The 25,758-nt window shown below is 44.3% G+C and overlaps 1 protein-coding gene across 1 annotated transcript in view; it reads right to left on the reverse strand.

The window, feature by feature from the left end:
• Positions 1-24,863, reverse strand: part of LOC126517525 (ubiquitin carboxyl-terminal hydrolase 24-like) — a 116,135-nt gene extending 91,272 nt beyond the window's left edge. The window contains exons 1-15 of the mRNA XM_072285197.1: positions 24,029-24,863; positions 20,466-20,625; positions 18,852-18,919; positions 17,298-17,444; positions 15,884-15,982; positions 14,442-14,477; positions 14,272-14,334; positions 13,311-13,457; positions 12,468-12,665; positions 11,351-11,468; positions 7,732-7,835; positions 6,541-6,648; positions 5,794-5,889; positions 4,772-4,930; positions 2,800-2,895 (exon numbers count right to left, since the gene is read on the reverse strand). Coding sequence (XP_072141298.1) covers positions 2,800-2,895; positions 4,772-4,930; positions 5,794-5,889; positions 6,541-6,648; positions 7,732-7,835; positions 11,351-11,468; positions 12,468-12,665; positions 13,311-13,457; positions 14,272-14,334; positions 14,442-14,477; positions 15,884-15,982; positions 17,298-17,444; positions 18,852-18,919; positions 20,466-20,625; positions 24,029-24,421 — 1,992 coding nt within the window. The 5' untranslated portion in view covers positions 24,422-24,863. The remainder of the gene's footprint in view (positions 1-2,799; positions 2,896-4,771; positions 4,931-5,793; positions 5,890-6,540; positions 6,649-7,731; positions 7,836-11,350; positions 11,469-12,467; positions 12,666-13,310; positions 13,458-14,271; positions 14,335-14,441; positions 14,478-15,883; positions 15,983-17,297; positions 17,445-18,851; positions 18,920-20,465; positions 20,626-24,028) is intronic.
• Positions 24,864-25,758: the final 895 nt, after the last annotated feature.

A 25,758-nucleotide genomic window follows, 5' to 3' on the forward strand; every position in this document is an offset into this window, starting at 1 on the left:
TAGAAACAAATGCGAAGAACCGTGTTTTCTCCCACACAGCCAGAAATATATTCGATTTGATTTGAACATTCTTATTCAACTGAATATTCGAAAATTTCCGAATAGATATTTTTCGAATCCAATGGAATATTAAAAACATAATATTCGATAATATTCAAACTTTCCGAATATTCGCACACCCCTACTTCTCATACATGATGCGGTTCAGCGATGGCAATGCGGTGTGTCGCTACAGTGCGTCAACGCCAATCACATTAACGTCAACATTCATCATGAGATGGTTTCTGCTTGAATTTTGTTTTTGTTTAATTTTCAATTGGCTGGAAAATTTCCGCCAGCATGTCTCTGCAGTCGTCTGGCTGCTTCAGAATACGCCACAGCACTGCACATTGTGGGCCCCGTTAACAAGCTCAGAGATTATGGCAGCCAGGATGCGCTGTTAAAATGGTCTACAACTTAGTACACATGCACTTTCAGCACCTGGCAGAGGCATTAGTGTTACTAATGGAACAGTAATGGCACAATGAAATGTCCATCATGACGACAAGATAAATTCAGCCTGCAAAATAGCCAATCAATGTGCCACTATTCCACAAGAAACATGGACTAAAGATCAGAAGAATAAAGGAAAAGTGACAGTTACTGAGAAAAAGTCACAGTTTCGCCCGCAAGGCGAAGCAACGATTGCGATAGCAAATTAGTGCACAGCTATACGAAGCAAGGATAGTACTTTTGTCGGCCATATAAACTTGGAAACATTCGCTTACTAACTCAATTAAGAAGGATATGGCGTCAGCGCGCACGAGCAAACATGCACACATCACACTCAATGAGTGTGTACACTCGCTGTCAAACTGCTGGTGCGAGCAACGCAGCAACAGCAGCGAGCAAAGTGACCTTCGTGCGGTCTGATACTTCAACGCAAAAGTGGCGAGCACACAGCAAACGCAAAGGTATGAGGTGTCTGCAGATCTTTTTCAAGATAGGGTGCACATGACCATATAATGTACACACTTGTTGGCAGAGTCGAAGCCACCACCCCCTCCCTACCACGCTGCCTCAATATATAGCGTGAGAGATTGAGCTGCAAACAGTTCCCCTTGCACCCAGTGGCGAAATGCGAAGTTCCTGCTGCAGTACAACACTGCTGCCCTCTCCCTCCAATCCCCTCACAGCCTTCTGTGTGACGGAAGGCGGTGCGTCTGCTCTCTGCTTTCTTCTTCGTGCACTAGATTGAGCCACGATCGTCAGTTTCCCTCGCATACTTTCACTTGCACATATGGAGTACCACATGGAGTGACAAAGCATTTGGACTTTATACTGAACATCATGGCACGGCAACAGCAAAAATGCAATTGGAGTGTCCCTATACAGTCAAACTCACTTATAAGAACATTCAAGTGCCACGAAAATTCCATTGTTATGACCGATAATAGTTACAGCAGGGTTGCATGAAAAAATCAAAATAGGGGGATGGCAGAGCTAGCTGATGTGAGAAAACTATACTGGTGGGGAGGCCAGTGCCCCTCCCCACCACCTTCCTCCATCCGGCTGCTGATTGTGTTCACTCGTTCAACTGCTCCCTGGGCACTCTCATCGCATGCAACAAGCCGCGGCTGTCGACATTAAGGAATGGCACTGCTATAACAACTGCAAAGAGGGGTCATGGGTGGCAAGCGATATGCGAGCACAGCTGAGGCATTGCTTTGGTGGCCCCAAAAGGGCTCTTTTATAAAATGTGAGAAGGTTGCCATGGCAGCCTGTCAGCTTGAGAAATGCAGAAGAAACGCTGAGGTGAGATCGCCACAAGCATCTCGCCAGGTACTTCTCACTGGCTTGCACGAGAAACCCCATGTCCGTCAGCCTTGCATGCTATACGCGAAGCTTGCCAACATCTTTCTCCAAGGCATCCAGGTGCCCCACATAGTGCAGCGGAAGGTTCCTCGTAAAAATGAAGCCTCGGAAGGACTGAATCATCTGCCGGGCCTCCTGTGAGGACAACACTGAGGCAGCCTGCCCTACTGCGTCATCACTGGCGTCATCGACGTCGCTATCTGATGCAAGCATGTTCGCGACGATTGCCTAATCGGTTAGAAGCACTTAGTTTCCAAGTCTATAGCCATGCGCTTTCTTTTCACCGGCAACGTCGTGCATTGCCGATGATCAGCAGGCGTATCAGCCATGTTCCGTTTCGGCGGCGAGTCAAACCAACTGTTGGTCAAACGAGGTTGTGAAACCGCGTGGCCAGGAACGATTTCCACGCAACCAACAAAAACGAACGTGAGTGATTAAGCTGTTTCCAGAAACGAGCTGAATGAGGAGGAGCCAGCAAGCAACATGCAAGTAATCTACGAGCAGCGCAGTTGGCACGGTCCATTCATGTTTTGGAGGGTGGGGCGGCTCAAGGCTATGAGCACAGCCAATTCGTGTTCGGAGGGGTGGAAGGGCGACGGGAGAGAGGCGTGCGAAGACGGCTGAAAAATGAGTGCGCGGCGGCTGTTGAAGCAGCGGCCCATCGTGCAGCGGCTCAAATTTCTATTTTTCTTACTTTCTTTTCCAAGGATTTCGCATTTCGCTACCTTACACCCTGCAGCCAGACTTCACCGTTATAACCGGTAATGCGGCATTAGGGCATTGTAGTAAGCGGGTTATTTCACCTTGGAAAACATACAAAAGTGGATGGTGCAGCAGCTTCTCATTGTTATAACCGATATATTGTTAAAACCGGCATCATTACAAGTGGATTCGACTATAATTGCTATGGCAATTAGAAAAGAGACAGACAGAAAAGGAGCTTACCTTGTCTTGCTTGTATGGTGGACCTTTGCTACCTGTGGTTCCCTTGGCCCCACTGATGTGCCGCAACATTTTTAGAGCAGGAATCACACACATGTTCTGAAAATGGCAGCAGAAAACCAGTAGTGGTCATACACTATCAAGATGCATACATTGATGATTTTAATTAATATACCATACTGAAATGTCATGAAAATTGCCTTAAGCACTCAGAAGAATGAAGCCACAAAGAGTTGCAGTCTATGCTGAAGCGACAGGTGCGAGACAGCGCAGGCATCCCACTTTACGAGTGTTCGTTTTGCCTCCTACATCACTCAGTAGGTGGTGCTCAATTCGCTTTCCCACCTCACCCTGTTGACTACCGCTGACAAAAGCGTAGCGCTGGCCAATGACAAGAGCTAGTGAACCTCCAGAAAGCGAGATGCCTGCGTGATATTTCTCCAGGAATGCTAGAGAAAAAGAAAATAATAATAAGGCAATGCAAGAGTGAACTAGGGTGGTTGCTTGGGCTAGTTGGTAAATCATGATAAAAACGACATAAAGCGCAAAGGACAAGGACTGCGGGAGACGACATACACTGCGCTGGCTTCCAACAACCTTCCAACAGGAATGTTGGAAGCCAGCGCAGTGTATGTCGTCTCCCGCAGTCCTTGTCCTTTGCGCTGTACATTGTTTTTAACTGCAAGAGTTTGGGAAATGGGTGAATGAAGCTATGCGAGCAATAACCTGTTAGGGTACTGTGCTCAATCGCTGCTGCAATGGATGAACGACTAGTTCCCGGCAATCAACAATTATAATAATTTTATACTATACCAATGCTAATACGCTATGATTACACGGCTAATGCAATCTCACACTGTTTATTCCAATTTATGTTTCTGCCTGGCTAATATGGAAGCGACTCTTATCAACAAATTACTGCAGACAATTCCTTTCTTTAACGCGGTAACCATTTATGTACGCAAATGTACACTTAGCATATCATACCCTCCCCCACAAAACATTGCTCACTCCCACAACATAAATTTCAAAATATACACCGAACGATACCCAACCATGCAGAAATCCTGACACCACAAAGTGTCAGGATTTACAAGTGCACGCTAGACGTAACCTGCAGTACCCCCAGGAGGCATTTACCTGTTAGCACATCTATGTTAGAGAATGCACATGCCTGTCAGTGACATGTGCTAAGCATGAGACACTGGCACACTTTTACAGAGCACGTCGAGTACTGGTACCGTTGTAATTCTTGCATAGTTGAGCTTCTTTTGCGTTTGTACTGGGCCATTGGCCACCCAGCTTTTTCAGGTGAAGGATGTTTTTTGACACACTGAGTGGCAACTTGACATTCGATGACAATGTAATCCTATCGCTTTCAAGCGCTCTAGAGTGCTCTGGTGGCACGCTTTACATTAGACTGGTTGAAACTGAGCATTTGGAGCCCATTTGCCTAGTTCTTTCGAAGCGCTGCACTCTGGCTACAAGCACTCTGAGGTGTGTTCACCTCGAAGTACAACAAAATTACAGACTCATGGCTTCTGACACTTGTCAGTGGGCACCTTCTGTGGCAGTGGGTGCGTGCTTATTAGTCCACCATGTTTATTTACAACAAGAGGAGCACTGACATATTTTTGCTTCTGAGCTGCGAATAATTTGAAGAGAAGCTGAATGATTGGCTAAGGCATGCTTCTTCTGGCTATAATCTAGAGCTCTACGTTGCTCTGATCTGAGTTGGAGCGCGGTAAGAATGATCTGAATCTGCCATAAGAATTCAGCTCGAATTCCGCCCACAAAATAGCACTGCAGCTGGCCTCTGTGCCTCAACCATGACCTCCCCATTAATTGAAATCACGATCACATCTATGTAAACTGTCTTCTGAATTGGATTGTAGTACATTTGCAACTGCATTCTTTAATTGTCACCAATTATAAATATTACGATACGTAGTAAACAGACACTCCGCTGCATTACCTTTTTGATGTCGTCGACGCAGCGGCCAACGTACTGCCGCTTTGCGCTGTCCCTGTTGCCCATCTCCGACAGGATGCTGAAGAACTCCTCGACAAACTGCTCAACATGGGGCTTGGGAAGCGAGTTCAGGTGCAGGAGCTCCCACAGAAGGTCCAACAGCTAATGCAGGAGGAGGGGGGGTCATGGGGAACAAAGAGGAAACAGGGCCAGATGAGGGGACAAGGTCGACCCGAACGGTGAGGTGCGACTCTGTTGGCCGTGTGCATGACAAAGGTGAGAGTGTAGGACCAAGAGAAAGAAAAGAGAACTTGTGTGAAAGAAAGTGGTGTCACGTAAGGAACGCCTTGGAATTAGTGAGGACATAGTGTTAAGCAACTTGATGCCTGCTACGTACCACTTATCACTGGTCAATCCTGTGATGTGTAGAACAGATAATCCGCGGTCTATTACAGTAAGCACTACGGAACCAAAGGAAGAGAGGATGAAAAAGGATTACATGGACTGGACAAAGTGCAGAGGTGACAGGAAATTGCTAAGGAAGGTCATCACCCTGCAGTGGACTTGGGTAAGCTAACGAACTTGACACATCATTACATGCTCCATTTCATACACAGCAGGTAATGCCGTGATGGCTAGACATCTTTTATTGCTCGAACACAACACTAAAGCAGTGTGTCACATACCAAAGAAAGATATAAGAACCTTACATATAATCTGATGTGGCATTTAGTCTCAACACTTTTATGTTGCAAAAAATGACATAATTATTACATGGAAGGCCTAGCAGATCTGACCTTACAGGTGGAGTGGCTCGTTTTCACGACCAATAGCCGCAATACATCACTTGAGCGCATGACAAAAACATAAGTGTGTCACACACTGGCAGCAGCAGTAATGTGCTCAAATACTATGTGATCTTAAGTAAAATAAAGAAGTAAGGTCAGCTGCAAATCAGCGTCCAAGTTAACATTAAACTGAGACTTTTATGTGTCGTTGCTGCCTTAGTTGAAAACAAAACTGACCTTGGTGGAGACCTTTCCTTGGTTGCTCTCTTTACCAAGCTTGCCAATGAAGGTGAGAAGGCGCCGCCACGTGATGTCACTGCTGCCTCTCCAAGCCTGCAGGAAGAAGCACGGACAAAAAATGGAGCACAACTGATGTGTTCCCCAAATGGGCCTCGAGTCTTAAGTTCTTCCAACTTAAGTCAACAGACCGATCGCTTGGCTTACCAGCGTTCCAGGAGTGTGCACTCAATCCTCTGATTTAATACAATGTTCATCAGCACTGGATATAAGCTAATCAATTTCCGCTGGGACGCTCAAGGAACAATGGTAAGCCGAGCGATCACTGAAAACAGTATGAGCGCCAAGACTGATCAATACTAGCCTAATAACTGACTGCAGTATGTAAATGCGTGTGAATAAATCTCGTGGAACTTCCCAGTCATGTGTTAGCTCAGCACACATGCACCACTGCACACAAGTCCTCCATTCAGTTAGCTTCTTTTAATTCGAACAAATTTTCAGGCCTCTTCGAGTTCGAATTATCGAGATTCGACTGTAGTTGGTGTTGGGCGATGAATCGCGCTGTAGCTCGATTGTGCGAGAGCATGTGCCTTTTGCAGTATCGGCGCCGGAAGTCCAACCTCCAACTACGAAAATGGGCAGAAGAGCCAAGGAAAGCGATTTGCCTTAAAATAAAATATGCCGCCATGACATGTGTGTCCACGGTAAGTAAGGCAACTACTGAACAAACGGTGTCGTGCCCACCTTGCCAATGAGGGCGATCAGGTGGTCGAACTGCTGCTGGCTGAACTTTGTGGAAGCAGCGGCCATGATGCCGTGAATGTTGTCCACCACCTGGCAGTTCTGCCGATCCTGCAGAAACATAAGTGCCATTGAAGGAATTAGAGGCCATATTCATTCTTTCCATTTCTTAAGGAGCGAAGCCCGGTACCGCTAGCCAACTTGATCAGCATTGACAGACACTTTTATCAGAGACGGTGCATTTCGAAATGAAGTGCTTCAATCAAATAATTTTGGAAGCTCTGATTCAAACTGTTGGTACCTGCGGAAGCTAACTGGTTGACACTCCACCAATGAGCAGCAAAATGATTCGTTGATGTGTTGTCACCAATCACATACTGAAAATGACAGTGCTCTAAATGACAGATCTAGCTGAAAGAAAATATTCTGATTGGAGAGAATGTTAATTTGGTTTTGCTCACTGCACATTCCAATTGCATTAGGCTTGAGACATACGCATGTAGGAACAATCTGACTTGTTGTACGACTGGTTGTACCAACAGGTTTTCAACAGATTCCAACAGGTTTTAACAGCACCCAACAGGTTACAACAGGCATATACAGCAACAGGCATTCCGGCAAATCATCTGATGGATCAGATCATTTTAACACACATGTGTTTTACCTCATTATTCTGCACAAAAATCACTTGCACAATCATACAGCTAGTCATACATACTAACAACTACATCCAACAAGTTTCCAACAAGTTGCACCAAATCCCAACGGCTGATGCAGCACTTTTTCTGATCTGTCATCCAACAGATTGAAAGGAAGTGTGATACCCGTCTACTTTTCCCGTAACTTTTATTTTATTGTGGCACTCCATGAGTTAGTGCAATTTTGTTAGCCCAATGATTTGTGGCTAGCTGCCCACAGGCAAACATGACCATCACCAGACCCTCAAAAAACTTCTGACCAATAACCTTGTTCAGATTCTGAAACATACGGCCTGTGGGGAGATCTGCAAAGGCCACAGCTTAAGAGGTCAGAGTTCAAACCCTAAAGCATCTGCTGAGGAAGACTTCGATCAGAGACAGGAAAAGCGACGTCCATTTCACTAGCTCAGCAGCAGCTCTAAAGCATTAATAGGCCAACTAATTCACAGTGACAATCACCTTAGGTATTTAATTGATGCCTAACTACACTACTCACCTGCATGGACCAGATCTTTGTCAGTTCTTCGAGAGAGAGTCGCTGCCCGATGAACTCAATTATACTCTTAATCTTGTCCATGTATTGAGCCTGATCTATGTTGCCTGAAAGAGATCGGGAAGCACATAAAAGAGAGAGGGTCAGCAAAGAAACTTCAGTTGAACAGAAGTGAACACAGAAACGCTCATCTTATCATTTCAGTCCTTCACAAACATACCTTTGCATTTCTGTGAAAGGAATCTAAATCACAGATTACCGCATATGCAGGCAACACCTTTCATGAGGAGAGCTTCTAAGACTTATATGAGGATTCTTTCAGGATCAGCTGGTAGGCCAGGCGTCAGAGTTTTTAAGGCTCTATGTTCTCCCACATGACACTGTTTACAAATGTGGCTCCAGTGTTGAGACAATTATCTTAACATGTAACAGGTTCATGACACACTTTCTGTCATGCCATTAACAGTACATAAATCCTCACAAGGTAGTGAAAGCGGAAGTTTCTCTGAGTCTCCTTAAAACCAATGATCAGCGAAACTGCTAATCAAGTTCTCCCAAATTTTACAGCCGCTCTAGGTGACCGATTGATTGCAATGGAATGCAACATCAAAGCTATGACGGGTGCTGCGGTATAAGGGGTTAATTTCGAACACCTCGATTCATTTAATGTGTGATTGAGGATCAGCCCGTCAGCGTATTTATCGCAATAGCAATTACATGGGCGCATCAGGCGAACTTTCACCGTGGTCATTGCCATCGTCGTGAGGTTCTGTGTAAAGTAGTGGTGTGGCAATACTCGACAAATCAGCTATCGAAAAATGAATGTTCGAGTAATTAGATTCGTGATTCGAATGTCTACTGTTCGATTATTCGAATATTGGGTATATTCGATGAAACACCCTGAGCGATTTGTGAGAAGGCGTGCAGCCATTTCATGGAGCGCAGCCACAGTTGGTACAAGGTTCGGTGGTTGGCATGACTGATCGAAGCAATAACACGATGCAGAGAGAGAATGGTGACAAAAGCAGCCCATATTTCAGAAATGGCAAAAGCATGTGTGAAAATTGGGCCGGTTAGCTGCTGGAAGGCATGCAGATTGTATTGCATACAGGTGTTCACACATACATTTCCACGCAGTTCAGAGCTTTCTGTCCCTACATAAGTTTACGTGCATAGACGAGCTTGGTACGCATGTACGCTTAATCCGAATGCTGTTTTAGCAGCCATCAGTCAAGCCATTAGGCCTAATCGGTGCTGGTTCATTGGGTGTCGGCAACTAAAGTTACAGATTGGTGCTGAACTGGCACAAATCCATTGGCAGCAGTCACATAATACAGTAGCCTTCCGTTAATTAGACTCCGGTTAATTTGATTTTTCAGTTAATTCTATCTCAACCGAAAGTCTTGGCCAGCGCCCATGCATTTCTATGGGCCCAAAGACTTGTTATTTTGATCCTAAATTTGTCCTAGGCAGGATAATTTGAACATGATCAGTCAGCCTGCATGCGCCTGACACCTATGGTGACCCCAATAGCCACACCTTTAATGTCAATGCCTGTCTCAGCAGAGCTTGGGGGACAATGAATGCATTTAACACATGTCAACTCCCATCAAAAATGCATATTTACAGCCTGCCCTAGGAAGATTTTCAAGCAATAACCACAGCTCGCAATGTCTTCTTACAGTATTTACCCGACTTGAACTTACACCTCTTTTTCCCCAAAAAAGTGGGCTGAAAATTGCCTGTCCGGTGCAATCGGGTACCATACCAAAACTGCCTCCACGGCGTTAGTCTGCTTTACCGCATTACAGAAGAGCAAACTTAAAAAACCATGTGGCAAAGCTGACTTTAGGGAACTGGTTGCCCATTGTGCAACACATACACTGCCAATTTTTGTTGCTAAAAAATAGGGTGCACTTTAGATTACAACTTTTTTAGCAGCTTTAATGTAATTGGACAAATAGCACATAGGTGTACGTTTCATTTGGGGGTGTGTGCATTGGGCAAATAATGCAAAATGGTGGTGGTCGGCTTTCTTTTTTTTTGTCTTGTCTAATTCAACCTGCCGGATAATTCGATAAGTTTCATTGGTCCTGTCAGCGTCGAATTACTGGAAGTTGACTGTACTTGGAAAGCGGGCAAACCACCTCACCAATGAAAGAGTTTACGGGATGGACCAACAATGTTCACGGCTGCCATCTTTGCAGCCGTGAACATCGTAAGGCGGCCTCTCATTGCCAACACCATTCTTTGATGCACATCGGTCTATTTTTATAGGTTTAAGTAACATTTCGCAAGACTTGCTTTAGATTTGCAGAATGGACACAAAAGTCTAATGTGACTTGTGCTGACCGCCCAGCTGCTGACATCTGCATGAACAGATGAGACATGAAAAGAGGAGGGAAGAGGGAGAGTGCGTCGTGCACCCTTCCCTTGGTCATGGCATCTCCGATTTCAGAACCTTTGGCAGATGGCAAATGATGCTGAACCTGACAATGAAAAGGCCTCTGCTCTTTACCACCGGTGGCAGGTGAGCACCCGCCTCCTCTGCTAGCGCGGCTGTGGCATTGCAAGGGGTGGCTCTGTGTATGTGCGGGCCACATGCCCTATTTTGAAGTTAATCTGTGGTGGGCACAAAGAATAGGCGAGCCGAGATGGTTGGTGGCTTCATGTGCGCTGTCTTCTTGTGCACCTGTAGGACATTGCATAACCTCAAGTTTCAGAGATGAGTTGAAAGAAGGGGCAGCATGAAGCATTCGTTCAATGCTGCTGCCACTCTTCATCCCGACAGCGTTCTGACAGCTATTGTTTGCAGTCATTGAGTGGCATTGGTTCATTTTCCAGTGCGCGTATGGCATCGTGCTTGTTAATTTAATTAGTAAGCAAACATTTACTGCAATTTACATGGTTAATAAAACTATGAACATTGCTTTGTGTAGTTGTATCATACTTTGATATCCCTCTCAATGCCTCGCCTTTTGGGTGAAACAGTGACTTTACTGCATTCCACACCGATCGTAATGCAGCTGTAACGATCGGGTATCGCACCTGCAACCTTATGCTCACTAACGTCATTAACTGAGCGAGTTGGTGATTCATCATCTTGAAAAAGCAGTGCTAACAGACCTGTCCACAAGGAAGATAGCCAAAAAGACAGGCATGGTGTTGGCCACAGATGGACACAGCGCTGCATCTGTCTTTAGCCTTTTGTTCCTTGGGGTCCCATCTGCTGATGTTAATTTTCCAAGATGACTTGTGCTCACTGCCTTAACTGAGCTGGTTACTATCATCCAGTGAGCCACTGAGCTGGTTACTATCATCACCACCATCAGCAGATATTATGTCCACTGAAAAATGATGGCATCACCCGCTGATCTCCAATTACCCATGTCTTACATGAGCCAAGTCCATCTTATGGCTACAAATTTCCTAATCTCATTCTCTAGGCACCCCACTACTGTTTCTTTTGTAGATGACTACATAGTATATGCCCCGTGCATTATGTGACCTGCCCACCCCACTTTTTCCTCCTATAACGCGAGCTACACTTCCCTAATCTCTAATCATAAAGCCATCTTCCTGTCTTCTAATGTTACACCATGGTAGCATCTCAAGAACTCACTTTCCAGTGTGATGGAGAGGACATTGTTCTCTGCCATCCAATTCTGCAGCTGCTCGGCATCAATGGCTGCCTTTGATGAAGTGCCTGTTGCTGAACAGTCGTCGATGAGCTTGATCAACTGCACGGGGGAAGAAAGCAGACAAATGCAACACACATGACAAGATAGTTTTCACTTAGCTGCACTGCTTATGATACAATTGTGGGACCCAACTGTGCCTAACCAAATCATTTTTGCAGCGATCCGCCAGGTGCAGCTTGACTAAAGATAGAAATTTACCATCCACCCAAAAGCAGCCAAGAATCTACAATTGAAGCCTATAAGGAAACCTCAGTAAGAAAGCTTTGCAGATCAGGAAAAATTTCATTCTGTGCATGGGACAGCGGACCTTCAAAACCAGCATCAAATTTTAGTAGCACTGTTGCTGGATACACGTGAGGCAGTGTCCAAGCATTAAAGGCAAATTTGTTGGGAAAAAGTATTAACTGTGGAGCAAAGGTATATTAATGTTTTTCTGGAAGCTGCTCTTGTATTTTTGTCAATATGTTTATGCCATTATAGTAACATGCCTAAATTTGGTGTGACTAACTTGCTCGAGTGGATAGCAACTCGATCCATTAGTCTTGGCTTGTCACTGTCAAACAAACATTCTCGTTGGTGCAATGTAACACCCAAATGCAGTCAATGTGCTTGAGAATGATGTGATGTGAAAATAACTCACATGGGATGTGCGCAACTCTTCTCATCCCGTCCACTACCACTGGATCGTACAATCAACACTTACTGAAAGTACATATCCCCAAGGTGAGTGAATGAGAATACAACCCCTCCGCATCTGGTGCTGGTTACTGAATGATTTAGTCAAGGATCAAATCAAAACAATATAGGGGCTACGAGAGATCCTGTAGCGGAAAGGTCCACAATAATTTCAACCATTCTGGCTTTTTTTCTTTTGCTTTTTTTTCTACATGCACCCAATGGGAGGACACGAGCATTGCTAGTTTCTGTACCCATTGGAACGTGGCCAACGTGGCTGGGAGTCGAACCCGCGATCTCCCACTCAGCAGCCAAATGCCACAGCCACTGAGTGACTGTGGTGAACCGGCTGGCCATTCTCACCTCCTTGAGGCCATTCATGCGAGCGTTGAAGTGCGAGCACTTGAGCATGCGTAGGATGACGTCCAGGCACAGAGTGCTCGTGCTCGCTATCTCCTGCGGCCACAGGTAGACGCACAGCATCTTGACCGCCTTCAGGAGCTCGGTCACCGAACCAATGTTCTGCAGACAATGGACAAAACAAGTGAGCATCGCAGCACACTGGTGATTTTATTCACAGAAATAGCTGTTCCAGAAACACACGCAGCAGCAGCCATGTGCTGTTGCGGTGCAATGTTACCACTGTGGCAGTTCTCCAGTGGTAATCATCATCGTGTCGTGACTACGATAAAATATAGTTTAAACAAAAGTAGGCACCTCGATTGGTTTCAAACATAATAGCCAGCTGTGCCCCCATTAGAGCGATAAAGTGTGAGTGCAAACAGCAGTTAAGGCTGCACAAAGTGGTTGTAAACCAGCAACAAAGTGAAATAAGTTAGGCAATACTGGCCGCACACGGGTGCAAGTGAAGTGACTCGTGTCCGACTGGTGCGTTTTGAGCGTCACACAACTTTGGTCTGCTGACAGCTCGTAACGCTGTTCCAAACTGTTGCTGCATTTTTTCCACTCTGATTTCACCAACATGAGAGTTTCACATCATTTCACAGGGCACATTCTTGTTTCTGTCTGAAACAGCATGCCTATGTAAACAAGATGCCTCTTCAAAACATTTTTCATTTTATATCTTGCAGTGATCATTCACTGTCAGTAATAAGAGGCACAGCAGTGCTTCTCTCCACACTCGTGTCGAAAGCTCACACCAACAAAACAAAAAGAGGAGTGAATGAAAGTGTGTTGAGCGTTCACCCCTGCCTTGTTTTTGAGGTCGTCATCCGTGAGTCCCTTGATGTAGCTGATGGCCTTGTTCATGCAGGGTGAAAGAAGAGTGCACGTCGTGTCCGGGTTGAGGAACTGGGCACACACAGCCAGGGGATTCAGCAGGGCGGCCATCTCCTGTGAAAAAGAAACGGTTACAGAAGCAGACGTCAACTTCGTGGCCCCACCCGCATCCCCAACTGCATCGCTTAGAAAATAACTCGAAATAACTTGTTGGGCAAGTTGTTTGACATCCGAGGAAGCCACTGTGATGCAAAATTGCTGTTAGGTAATTTGGTTGTTTCCTGCTGTTACTGTCATGCAGATCACTTGTGAGTGTAGTAGTGCTCTGTCTCCTGTGTTCTTGTGCATCCTATTTGCACAACAATGGCTCCTCTATGGGGTTCTGCTCTGCCACCTATCGCAAGAACATTTTTTGCAGGCTTTATAGCCACCACCTTGTGCTCCTGAATATCAAAACAGAGCGCAAGATGGTTGAAAAAGAAACTATTTCACTCTGTGCTTGATGAAACATCCCGACTGCTGCTGAGTTGTACGGTGAGTTAAGAGAGCCTACTCAGCATGGTCGTTACATCTACCAACTGTCTGTAAACATTTAATTTCCTATCAAGCAATCTTACCATTTTCATTCAACAATGTTTTCTAAGTCTCCCTTATGCATTTTCTTTTTTCAATTACATTTTTTTTTCCCTCACAGTAACAAACTTCTGTGCACGAAAGAGCCACAAAAAGCTGTGCTGACTTCCACAAGCAGTCCTACATCCAGTGTTTCAGGATAGGTTAATCAATCACAGATTTGGCTATGCTAAGGTGTGTGATTTATGCGGTTCTTATCAATACTGCTAATTTGAGCTTCTGCTTGTGCCAGCAACACAAGTCTATCACTGTGAGCACTCAAGACAAAAAGGGGAACAAAGCTGAATGGACTCACATTTGCAGTCAGGTTTTCTTCAAATTTGGCCAATATTTTGTCGAAGCCACCACGACTCCCAAACTAGATACAGACGAAACCAAAAGCCAACATTAGTAAAACTCCCAAACCCAGAAGCAAAGAGCACAAGGACAAGACAACACACCAAGCAATTAGAAAGTAATGCTTACCTTGTTGATAACATCTAGAAGCCAGCCGTAAGGATCCTGCAAGGAAACCATAGTAAAGTGTGCTCTGAGGTTCACTACTGGGCATATTCCTAATATAAAGTTAACACTGAATTTTTGAGATCATCTTTTCAACATGGAATTAGTGAGTGAAATAGGTTGCCCAAATTCATTATTATTAGCGTCCAACGAATTTCTTTTCACCATGTATTCAACATTGCCTTCATGATAAGAAGCCACAATGTGGACAGGTTTGTCAGCTTCCCTACATTTATACTTTTGTAACATGTGTTATTTATTGTTCCTTCGTACTGTCATGATACTCTGATAATTTTTATATATTTAAGATTTCTGTCATTTTTGTATTTCAGGTAAAGTGCCATCGTACCTATACAGCCAAGCCACAATATCGCAAAATCTGTGATAAAATGAACGTTTTTCATTTCCGTATCCCTGTTCCATTGAACCACATGCATTTTTCCCCATAACTCATCAAAGTACTGTAATTTTGTTCTGCAGTTTCAATTTCGCAAATTTCACACACCTCACATTTGTGCACCAGGAGCCTTTGTGATAAGCAAAAGTAAGGAAAAACATTGCCTGACAGTAAACTTGTCACTCACATTTGCCCTTTCGCAAGCAAATGTTGCCGATGGGTGGCGAAAAACGTGGGATGGAACACAGCACTTCACTATCTGTTGCGCTGGTATGGAAACTGCACTGGGTATACCCCACTGACTCATGATATGCTCACAAACTTGTGAGTGCCCAGTCAGAACATGAAAAAACAACCAAAAGTGTGTTTTCGAGTTCCTTGATGACGACAAGAGCACTGCTGCCTGTCAGTAATGCAAACAATGTAGCGGCGATCTCGGCCTCACAGCTTACTACACCGTTGCAAAGAGTGAGCCATGATGATGACAGCTGCTAGGAGCAAATGCACTCTGCATAGAAGCTTCGCTCTCGACATCATCTCTACCACATGCATTTGTTCCCACTGGTACAAAACTGGCACAATTCTATCCATGATGACTGCTCTGAGAACCTGTGAAGTCACTTTTACTGCTTGAGCATATTGATCCTGACTTAATTAATGAATTTCACAATTTAACAAGGTTCTCAGTTGCAAGTACAACTTTGTTATCGTGGTTCAACTGTATTAGTACCTGCAATACACAAACACTTCAACAAGCACTGTCATGCTGCAGGTCATACTGAGAGTGACAGTACTACAACACCTACAACGATACCCCTCTGGCAAATGTAGTGGTCTGAATGAATGTAATGGTCTGGACTGATGAATGAATGAATGAATGAATTCAAAGGCTTAAGGTGTGAAGCATCTGCTGCACAATTTGTGGTCCATGTTGCTAAACACTGCTTAAATGCTCCTGAATTCAGGAGTGTTTGTAAGCATGCATCAAAGAAAATTTTTAATTACTTACCAGGGATCCCCTCGATTTTGCGTAGACCACGAGCCCTTGCTCAAGAGTGCTTTGCCGGCTTTTGTTCTTGATATGAAACTCGGCCTCTGGATCGAAGGCCTGCAAAGAATACGGGCAACAATGGGTGCAGGTGTTTCACTGTAAACTCAAGACACAGTTCTGAAGCAATATTTCAGCAGAACTGAGAGTAGGGTAACTCAGATACGATTAAATAGCCCAAGAGACCATGAAAAAAGAGCAGGAAACACACAGGACTAAGACTTCATGCACAACCAGAAACCGCTGTGATTACAGTTTCCTCCCTGTCTGTTGGGCTGTTAACAAAAAACAATAATTCAAATTTAAAAGTTGATGAATAAGGCAGACGAAGTATGTGAGTGATGACTTTAATTGTTTAAAAGTTTTACAGCAAGTAACAAAATGTTTAACCTTCAATATATACCAAAAAGAAAAAAAAAAGATATGGCAAAATGTTGCACAACGGGCCCAAAATCAGACAGTGATGGCTGAATACAGCAAACTTCCGTTAATTTGACTGCAGTTAATTCAATTTTTTGGTTAATTTGATACCAACCCGAGGTCCCGGCCAGCACCGATGCATTTTTTCGGACCTAACTTTTCATTCTTTCGACCCTGAAATTGGTCTTCGCTGGAGAATTCAAACTTGACTAATCAACACGCACTCGCCCGACCTCTGAGGTGACCCCTATAGCAACTCCTTTAGGAGCATTTGTTTCAGCTGAGCTTAGGGGACATTGAATGCGTTAAACACACGTCATGTCCTGTTGAAAACACATATTTTCAGCCTGCCCTACGAGCATTTTCAAGCAATAACAGTAGCTCACATTGTCTTGATTCCAATGCACACCTTTCTTATTTCTTTTGAGATAACTTGGGCTGAAAATTGCCTGTATGGTGCAATCGAATATGAAACGAAACCAGTCTTTATTGCATTTGTTTTACCACTTGACAGGGATGTATTGTGACAAAACTGACGTTAAAAGCTGGTCACCAGTGCGCAACACATATTACACGCTCGCCCATTTCTCTTTGTTAAAAAATTGGGTGTGTTAGATTTCAACTTTTTTTTGTAGCTTTAATGTAATTCGTAAGTTATTTTTCTGTTTTGGAAACGTAAAAATTGGTACATGTTTGTTTTGGGAGCGTTTTAGAATTGGCCAAATACTGTCAAATGAATCAGCAGCGCGTCTTGCTGTTTTCGTTTGTTTTTTGCATCTTGTTTAATTCAACCCACGAGATAATTCAATGAATTTCGCCAGTCCCGTCAGGCTCAATGTAACGGAAGTCAATTGCGTACACGGTTCATACGAACTGTTTCTGAAAGGGTTGTCCAGTTGGTCAACAAAACGCTCACGATGTCAGTATCGCAAAGCAAGCCTGCATTCCGACTTACCATTGTGAGCACATTGGAGAGAAGCTTCTCCGGGATGGGGTTGTAACTGAGCCGTTCCACAGTCAGGTCAATAAGTAGCATGAGCATGTTGTAAACGCCTTCCTGGACATCTGGTGCCCAGTTACGGACAGCAAGTGCCGTTAGGAGCTGCAGAGGAAGACAGAGGAAAAAAAGAGAATGTTCACATTTCACTGACCAAAATCATGCTGCAAGTACCTTACATGTGGCTGTTGCCGATCTGCTTGCGCTTTTGAATAAAAAAAACTAAATTTGCAGAATTCATCCTCGAGGCCTATCGATGAGAATGCGATAACAGTTTAGAGCTACAGTGCATGGAGAAGCAATAAATAGGATTCATTGGTTTGTGTATGATTACTGCAGCTAGATTCTGTGGCGATTCTGTTGCTCCATAGTTGATTCACTGCCCATGACCGCAAGTAGGAGGCAGACCAGACGGTGTATGCTAAAGTATGATGCACACCATTCGAATTTCAAATCTTCTATGCAAAGCAGCAGTGATCTGCAGTGCCATGTTTTGACGTTTTTGTCAAGCAAGTGTTTGTCTTTACTCCCATCCTCTTGACAACCATGTTTTTGTTGACAAAATAAAATGTTGTTCTTTCCACTCTGCTATCCCTTCTGCAGCGGCCGTGTGCTTCCTCTTTGGAGACATGAGAGCTGCTGAAGTGACTTGCACATGTGATGACAGCACATGTGATGACATACAACAATCAGATCATTCGAATGTGCTCATCTCGTGCAACTTGGAACAAAATCGGTGTACCACTCGGGAATCGACACCAAAACACATGTGACAGGACAGGCATGGCTTGCATTAGAGTGGAATTTCAGCATTGCAGCTATGAGGCTGAGCATACAGGCTTAGAAAGACGTCTAGGGTTGAAGAAAGAAATGCTCTTCATCGTTTAAATTTAAGAACTAATATTGCATTAAAAGGTTTGTGAGGTTCACCAGATGATCATATGTGTGGCAAGGAATAAGTAAGATATTAGAGATAGAAAAAGCTAGCATAGAGGACCAAACATATTACAGTAAAACCTCGTTACCACGTAGCTGGCGGGGAATGTGGATCAGGTGTGCACTAAGCGATGTACTAATTACCTGACAATGGCAGATGAGTGGCTATGGACTTACCGGCAAGAAAAGAACTACGTCTTAATTCTCCCTCAAACACACACGAGCGCAAGTTTTATTTGTGAGCAGGTTGCAAAAAGTGTGCTTTTCACTTGTCGCCTTGCCATGACAATGGCATCTTCAAACTCAGCAAAGCCGCAAACCAGTTTCTCCATCAGGCCCCACTTGTCTGCGAATGCCCTCATGGCGGTAAAAGCATGTGCTGCGTTGCAGACCAAGTCGTTGTTGTGAACAATGTAGAAGCGCCAGAAGGTATGGGAGCAGGAAACATGTCATGACCACCCTGTTTTGAAGTCACCATCCATGGGATCAATGAAATGCCCAGATCTTTAACAATAAGCAAAAAAAAAAAAAAAAGAATTGGTGGCGTGGATGAACATGACAAGAGAATATGCTTACCTTGCGAAAGCACTCAGGCATGCATGACTCCATGAAGTTCCTACAATCAGAGTTTGATTCACATTGCCCTGCAAAGATGGGAAAAAAGAAGTGGGTGTGGACATCTGTCTCTTATAGAAACGTTAAGCTAAACAGAGAGTGCTCTGACAAAAGGCATGACAAAATGACTGCCGCATTTTAGCAGTGTAAAACGCTTTTATAGGAATAATAAGTGCCAATGATAACACACCACACGAGGCAAAAGGTACATTCTGGCGTAATATGAGCCACAATGTTGGACAACGTGGCAAGGTGCCCTCCTAGGCTGGATAGTAACTCGACTATGGTTCCGACTTAAAAGGAGCACGTCGCACTGTTGCCATATTACACACTGCCCCTTGATGCCTGTTTTACCCCGTTCTCTCTTGCTGTGAGCAATCACATTATATATGTCTGCATTAATTTGATCTTTATTTACAGGGGTTTGGTTTGGGCTAGTCGGTAACTCACCCTAACAGACTAACAGTGCAAGTTCAGGACGAGGACAAAGGAAGTGACCAGTGAAGTGCCAATTTCCAACTATATTTTTTCACAGCAATGGTATATAGCAGTTACAAAATAACTATGCACTATGGCACAGTACACGTTAGCAATACTTCAGTTTCCTTATCAAGAAAGGAGCTACGACTTTTTAAGTACCACACGTAGAAGACATGTAACATTCACTAAGAGCTCATCATATTGGTTTGACATGCTGCTTGTTTGGATAGATGTAGTCTCTGTGTCAGCTTTTTCATGCTTATTTTGTAACTACACTTATTGTCACTCTAAAAAAAAATATAAGTACCGTATTATCAGGAGAGATAGCCCACCTGAAATCGAGAGAAAATCTAGTGAAAATATCAGGTGGGCTAACTTTTAGTGTACCTACAGGAACTAGCACATGTCATTTTATAAAACTACAAAATCATGCCGAAAACAGGGGTGGGTTATCTTTCGGAGGTGGGGCATCTCTCAGGATTTTACAGTAGTTGGAAGTCAGTGCATGTCCTCGCAGTTTCTTTGTCCTCATCTTATGCCTTTAATCTGTTGCTGTGTTGTTATGCAGATGGCCACTCACAGCTCGCACAATAGGTGGCCACCATCTGTTCTTATCATTTCTGTGAGACCAAGATTTTGTGCACAAGTTGAGAGAGAGAGAGGGTGAACGCAGCCATCAAAGGGCGATGAGCAATATGAGAACAGCTGAAGCCTCTTTTCTTTTGTGTCGCAACCAAAGGGCAGGTAAGCACCAGTGTAAACTGCGAGCACAGTTTGCCATGCGCTCGTGCATCATCGCTCACGCTGAGTGGGATAGTACAACCTTGTTCAAGCAGAGAGGACGATACCTTCTGAGGTGACGTGCCAGCTGTCAACGGCCAGGTGGGTTACACACAGTTTGCAGCACGCACCCTTCTATGGCTATGACTTCAGTCAGTAGTTCTGGCTACTAAGTGCGAATATATGTAAGACAAAAGTTTAGGATACGAGGGGAGCAACACTACAATGTGTTCTTTTAGCACTACATTCAAAACACAGCCCCAGGGCCATACTGCTGCTACCAAGAAGCCAAACAATATTGTCTTTAACAGTTACCTTCTTTGGCCAGGTTAGTAGCTGCAATGAGGCACTTGGCGAGCGACTCATCCTTCTTGTATGGGATGGACCATTGGTCCACAAAGACCCGCTGTTCCAGCTCGTAGAGGTTCGTCTGAGGAAACGCCGAGTTTCCATAGTCCGGCTTGGGAGAGCATGGCTGCACATCCCAAAACAAGATTAAGAAACAAAATCACAAGAAAGTGTAGCTTAGACAACCCCAATGCAATCAAACCCTGCTAAATACTCTTGGCAGTCATGAAGAATCTGTCACAATAAAAAGATGTTTCCCGTGAATGCAACCTCTACGCTTCCATGAAATAATGTGTGAGGGACACAGAACACTACCATCGTTTAGTAAGCTATAGGCTGACTTCTGTTTTGCCATGCCACTGCTTCCACAAACACTGCCAGATGTCATAGTCCTCAGTAGATCCTGTGGTACCTATGAACCGAAGAACACAATCTTTCTTTTACTGCAACAGCAGCTATAAACTTGAAACTCGGTTTGCTGCGTCCGCTTCTTTTTGTTACACCGTTGTCTTCATCATCCCGACACTGTCATGCCAACTCCTCATCCTCAACTCTGCCGTGTTACTAGGCTTATAATAATGGTTATGCTTCATCATCAGCCTAATTTACATCTGCTGAAGGCTTCTACCAGAGATCTCTAATCTCTCGTCTTGCATCAGCTGCCTTTACTCTGGGCCTGCAAACTTCCCAGTTTCATCACATATGTCGAGTTAAACAGATTTGTCAGTGAAAGGAATGCAGGGACAGTGAACTAGGAAAATATACCTTACTCGTTTGGTTGGCCGAAAACCTCCTGTTGGCAGAACTGTGCTCACGCACGCACCACACAAATTCTTGTCACCTTCTATGCTGGCGGATACGTACGCCTCTGAAATTAGGCTGACCTCCCCAGCAATCTTCAATTATCCGTCTTCCCCCAGCCAGCCCCATCCTATGCCTGCAAGCTCCCCACTGTCATCACACAATCTAATCCCACGCTGTCCTCCACTGTGTTTCCTTTGTCTTAGGACTTATTCTGTAACATTCGTTGACTACTGGTTACCTGCTGTACACATTACATGGCCTGCCCAGGTCCGTTTGTCCCTGTCATTCTCAATTAGAAGATCAGCTAAATTTCTTTGTTCTCTAATCCATACCACTGTCTTGCTGTCTCTTAATGTTACTATGCCTATAATTTTTTTTTATCACTTGTTGCACACTACTGAACATCTCAAGTCAGTTACAATAATAAAGGTACGAAGAACATTATTAAGGTACAGTGAAATAATTAACACATTTGCGAGAAAGTACTGAACACTTGAAATAATCACACATTTAGGAAAAGCTTCCCTTCACAAAGAAAAACATCATGATCAATGGTCTTTTAGTAGCCTATTCCAATGGTATATTGTCAAACAAAGTGGTGAATGATGATATGTTGTACTTTAAATGAGTGATCTAAATGCTGAAAAATACAATCAGCTGCACTGATATGAGATTTGCGGAACAAGTTGCGCAACTATCAATTTCATGAATTTCTTGTTCTCTTGCCAGTTGCCAGGCTATTGGACGCTACCTTAGTCTACTGAATATTAATCCTGAAACCTACTCTTAGGCTTTGTTGGTTAAACTCTTAAATAATTTGCTGCAAATCATCTTCAGTGTTGCTGAACAGGACCAGCTGTAAGCCACAGGTTGCTGAGATGTTCCCCGTTGATACTCCGACCTAATCTTTCCAAGCCTAAAAGCTTAAATACTTCCCCCAATCCAAGCATGTAGTGAAGAGCATTCGAGAAAATGCGTGCCCCTGTCGGACAACCTTTTTATTCGGTACATTCCTGCTTTTATTGTTAAGGATTATGATAACTGTGGAATGTTTGAGGGTATTTCCTAAGATATTCCCATAGGTTTTTACTCCTTGACTGTGCAATTTCTCCATGACTGCTGGTATTTTTAATTAACCATATGCCTCTTTGTGATCTATGGATGCCTACTATTGTATTTAAAATGGTGCCATGAACCAAAACAAGATGAAGTTACAATAAAAAACAAGTGTTCATCTGCAGCTGACACTTGCTTTTTTAAAAGGAAAGATGTTTGCATAGGCACTGAAAAAAATAAGAAACACAACTAAGTGGTCATATTTCAAACAGAGCTTTGTATCAATTGAAGAGGGCAGCAGAGGGGCAACTTCAGGGAGTTGTAATGCAGCCTTATGCTCAAGTCAGATGAGCAAACTTAGTGACACTTTGAGTGTGCTGTCATAAGGTGTCACAAAAGTGGTGCGCTGCTAGACGAGAAAGGAAAGTGTCCTTTGGCTTTGTGGCAACGTTGATGAGAATATCAGTATGCATGTTATCTTTCTTATTTTAGACAATATTTGCAAAACAATAACGCATTATTATGTGCAGTAGTTAGTATGAAATTTAGTGTCAATAAAGTAATTCGAGCAACTGAATTAACACAATCAAATGTCCCGATCCATAGTACAAGACAGCATTGCATCCAAGGAAGGCAGAAGAAAAATGGCAATGTTGATTGCACATGGTTTCGTGTGGCATGGTCATGCTTATAACAATTGAAATCACACACACACACAAATGTAGTGCAAGGGCAACAGCTGAGGATATCCATTGAGGATATTTCACTTATTTTTGAAGCACTGCTATCGAGTCTACACAGTTCGACGCAGTGAAATGAGTTCAACGAGCACACTCGCTATGAGGTGTTTTACAGTGCGTGTAACTAAACCGTTCTGTCTGACAGCCTGCATGTGACACAAATGATGAAGTGCATTCACACAAAGTGACATGAAACTTGCCCATCTGACAGGTGCATTACTTCGATATGAAACAGTCCGAATGCAATGTACTGTTCTACTGCATTCAGCTCCAACTGTTGATGCGCTATTTAAGTTGCTCGAAGTTGCACCCGCAAGTTTCTACTGATCACAGCACTTAGTTCTTTAGTCGTGTTAGCACAGGTAGATGCCAGGGGCAGGGAAGAGGTGACAGATATCCATAGTTCCATATTTATAGCATCCATAGTTCCGGTTTGCGAAACTCGGGTATTCGTGATAGACACCCCTTATGCCCACACAAGCAAAACGAGAATGAATCGCTACTCGATAAGGTAATCTGCTTCGCCACGGTGCGATCGAGATAAGGATCTCCGGTGGCCTTCGAAATCTCGGAGCCTTTTTCACAATCTGAATATTGGCTTTCCAAATGCCTCACAGGTTTGCATACGAGGCAGAAAGGCAACCTCACGAAAGGGGTAAGGGCAGACAACAAACTCCTTTCGGGAATCTACTGCCGCTACGGTTAGGAAGACAGCACGGTAACGATGGTCAGCACTGTGCTGGGCATCGCCTAGCAGTACAATAGGCGACGGCGTCGCACAAGGTCGACCACCTCGGCTGGCAATCCACAAAGAAAAAAAAAAAGAAGTCAGATGATATAAAAGAAAAATGGTAGGAATGCACAATGGAGAGCGAGAATTAAACGATGGCGTTTTCTCTTGGCTGTTCATATAGCACCCTGCCAGCACGCCTTGCAAGGACAAACTGTAGAGCAGGAGAGGAGAGCAGCGGCAAGACATAAAAGCAGAGAGGGGGGAGAAAAAGAAGCGAGCCACGCGCGTGAGAACGACGAGGAGCGTGCGGACACTTCCCGAGAGCGGCCAATTACCTTGGCGTCCGGCAGCGAATTGTAGGGAGGCGGGGCTGCGGTGGGCACGAGAGCCGTAGACGTGACGTCCTTCATCTCGACGTCTTCGGACGTGCCGGCGCTTGTGTACGGTCCGTACCGCACCTGATCGTTGGTCAGGATGGCCACGGCCTCGCTCAGGTCGTTGTGGCTGATGCGAAGCGCATTCCTGATCTCTTCGATGTCCACGAATCCCATGCTGTACAACGTCTGAACGTTCTTCTCTGTCTGATCCATGGTGAAAAAACAAAGTTCGGGAACGCACGAACGATGTATATAAAAAGAAAATGAAACACGCGGACGCGTCAAACACTGAGACGGCACCTCTCAAAGGTTTCGCGAGCCGTCGTTAACGGGCGGTGACGCCTCATCACCGAGTACCGCCGACAACGATGACTGACGGAGGACGACGTCTCGCCGTGATCCTCGCGTGAACGGGGGCATGGCCAGGGGGGGGACGGTGTTAAAAGTTGTGCACACAGGCACGCACACAGAACAATAACGGGTGAGGTTTGAGAAGGTGCAGATGTGGTGTGCTGCTCCCGTGAATACGACGGCCGGGTGGGCGCGGTCAAATTAAAAGGGGCGACCGAAAATATAAGAAACCACGCACATCTTCCGCTCAGCAACGCTTTTTAGGAAGCGGCCATTTTGAATGCTCCTCTACGCGCGCCCTGGCGAGGGATACGTAAAAACTCGACACCAACGAAAACATTCCTGTAATAAAAATCTTCAAAATACCCTAAATATCAGATTTTATTAGGTACTTTATTGTATTTTATTGTATTATTTGTTTTTAAAGGAATATAAAACACATTCAGACGTTCGTTTGCGCGGGATGCTTGTAGTGGTCCCAGTAGTACCAGCCAGTGCTTCCGTCGTCTGCTGCAGTTGTGCAGTACCATATAGTAATATGAAACTTTATGTGCAGTACATTTCTTTTTTGTAGTTGTGTCGGCAGTTCAAGTTTTCTAGCTTGTGTTGCTTTCAAATCTATTCAAGTAAGCAAACATGCTCCATGCCAGAAGGATATGACACAGTTCAGCAACACGCATCCTTCCTGGTTCTCAGGCAAGGATCCACGGCGTAGAACGGAAAACGGTGAGAGTTCTTTCAAGTCACTTTTGGGAGATGACAGGGAGCCGTTATGCGCTTCATGCGTACATAGTACAAAAACAGCACAAACACCATCACACATATCCCATTCCCATCTGTTCTTTCTCGTGTACGTGTTGCTTGCGCTGTCTTTGTACGATGTACTAGCTCAGTTTTCACTTCTACTTTAGTGCACAATATTACTAGTACACAAAAATTATCATTGTGGCAGAAGAGAACTCATTACCGAACACCGCTTATACCATAACCATATATTGTACATCAGCTGCTTGAAAAGGCTTTTCAATCTTTGAGCGGAAGTGTTCGGCCATTCTGCCAGGGTGTCGGGACAAAATATTTTTCGTTCTGGTTTTAGTTTCGTTCCGCCGAAGAAAATTTCCGTTCAGTTCTGCTCCAGAACGAAAAATAAAATGATACGTAACGGTTTATAACGGGTTTGGTTTACATGCAAAGAGAGA

Source organism: Dermacentor andersoni, chromosome 11, assembly GCF_023375885.2.
Source record: "Dermacentor andersoni chromosome 11, qqDerAnde1_hic_scaffold, whole genome shotgun sequence".
In the NCBI taxonomy this organism is placed as follows: domain Eukaryota; kingdom Metazoa; phylum Arthropoda; class Arachnida; order Ixodida; family Ixodidae; genus Dermacentor; species Dermacentor andersoni.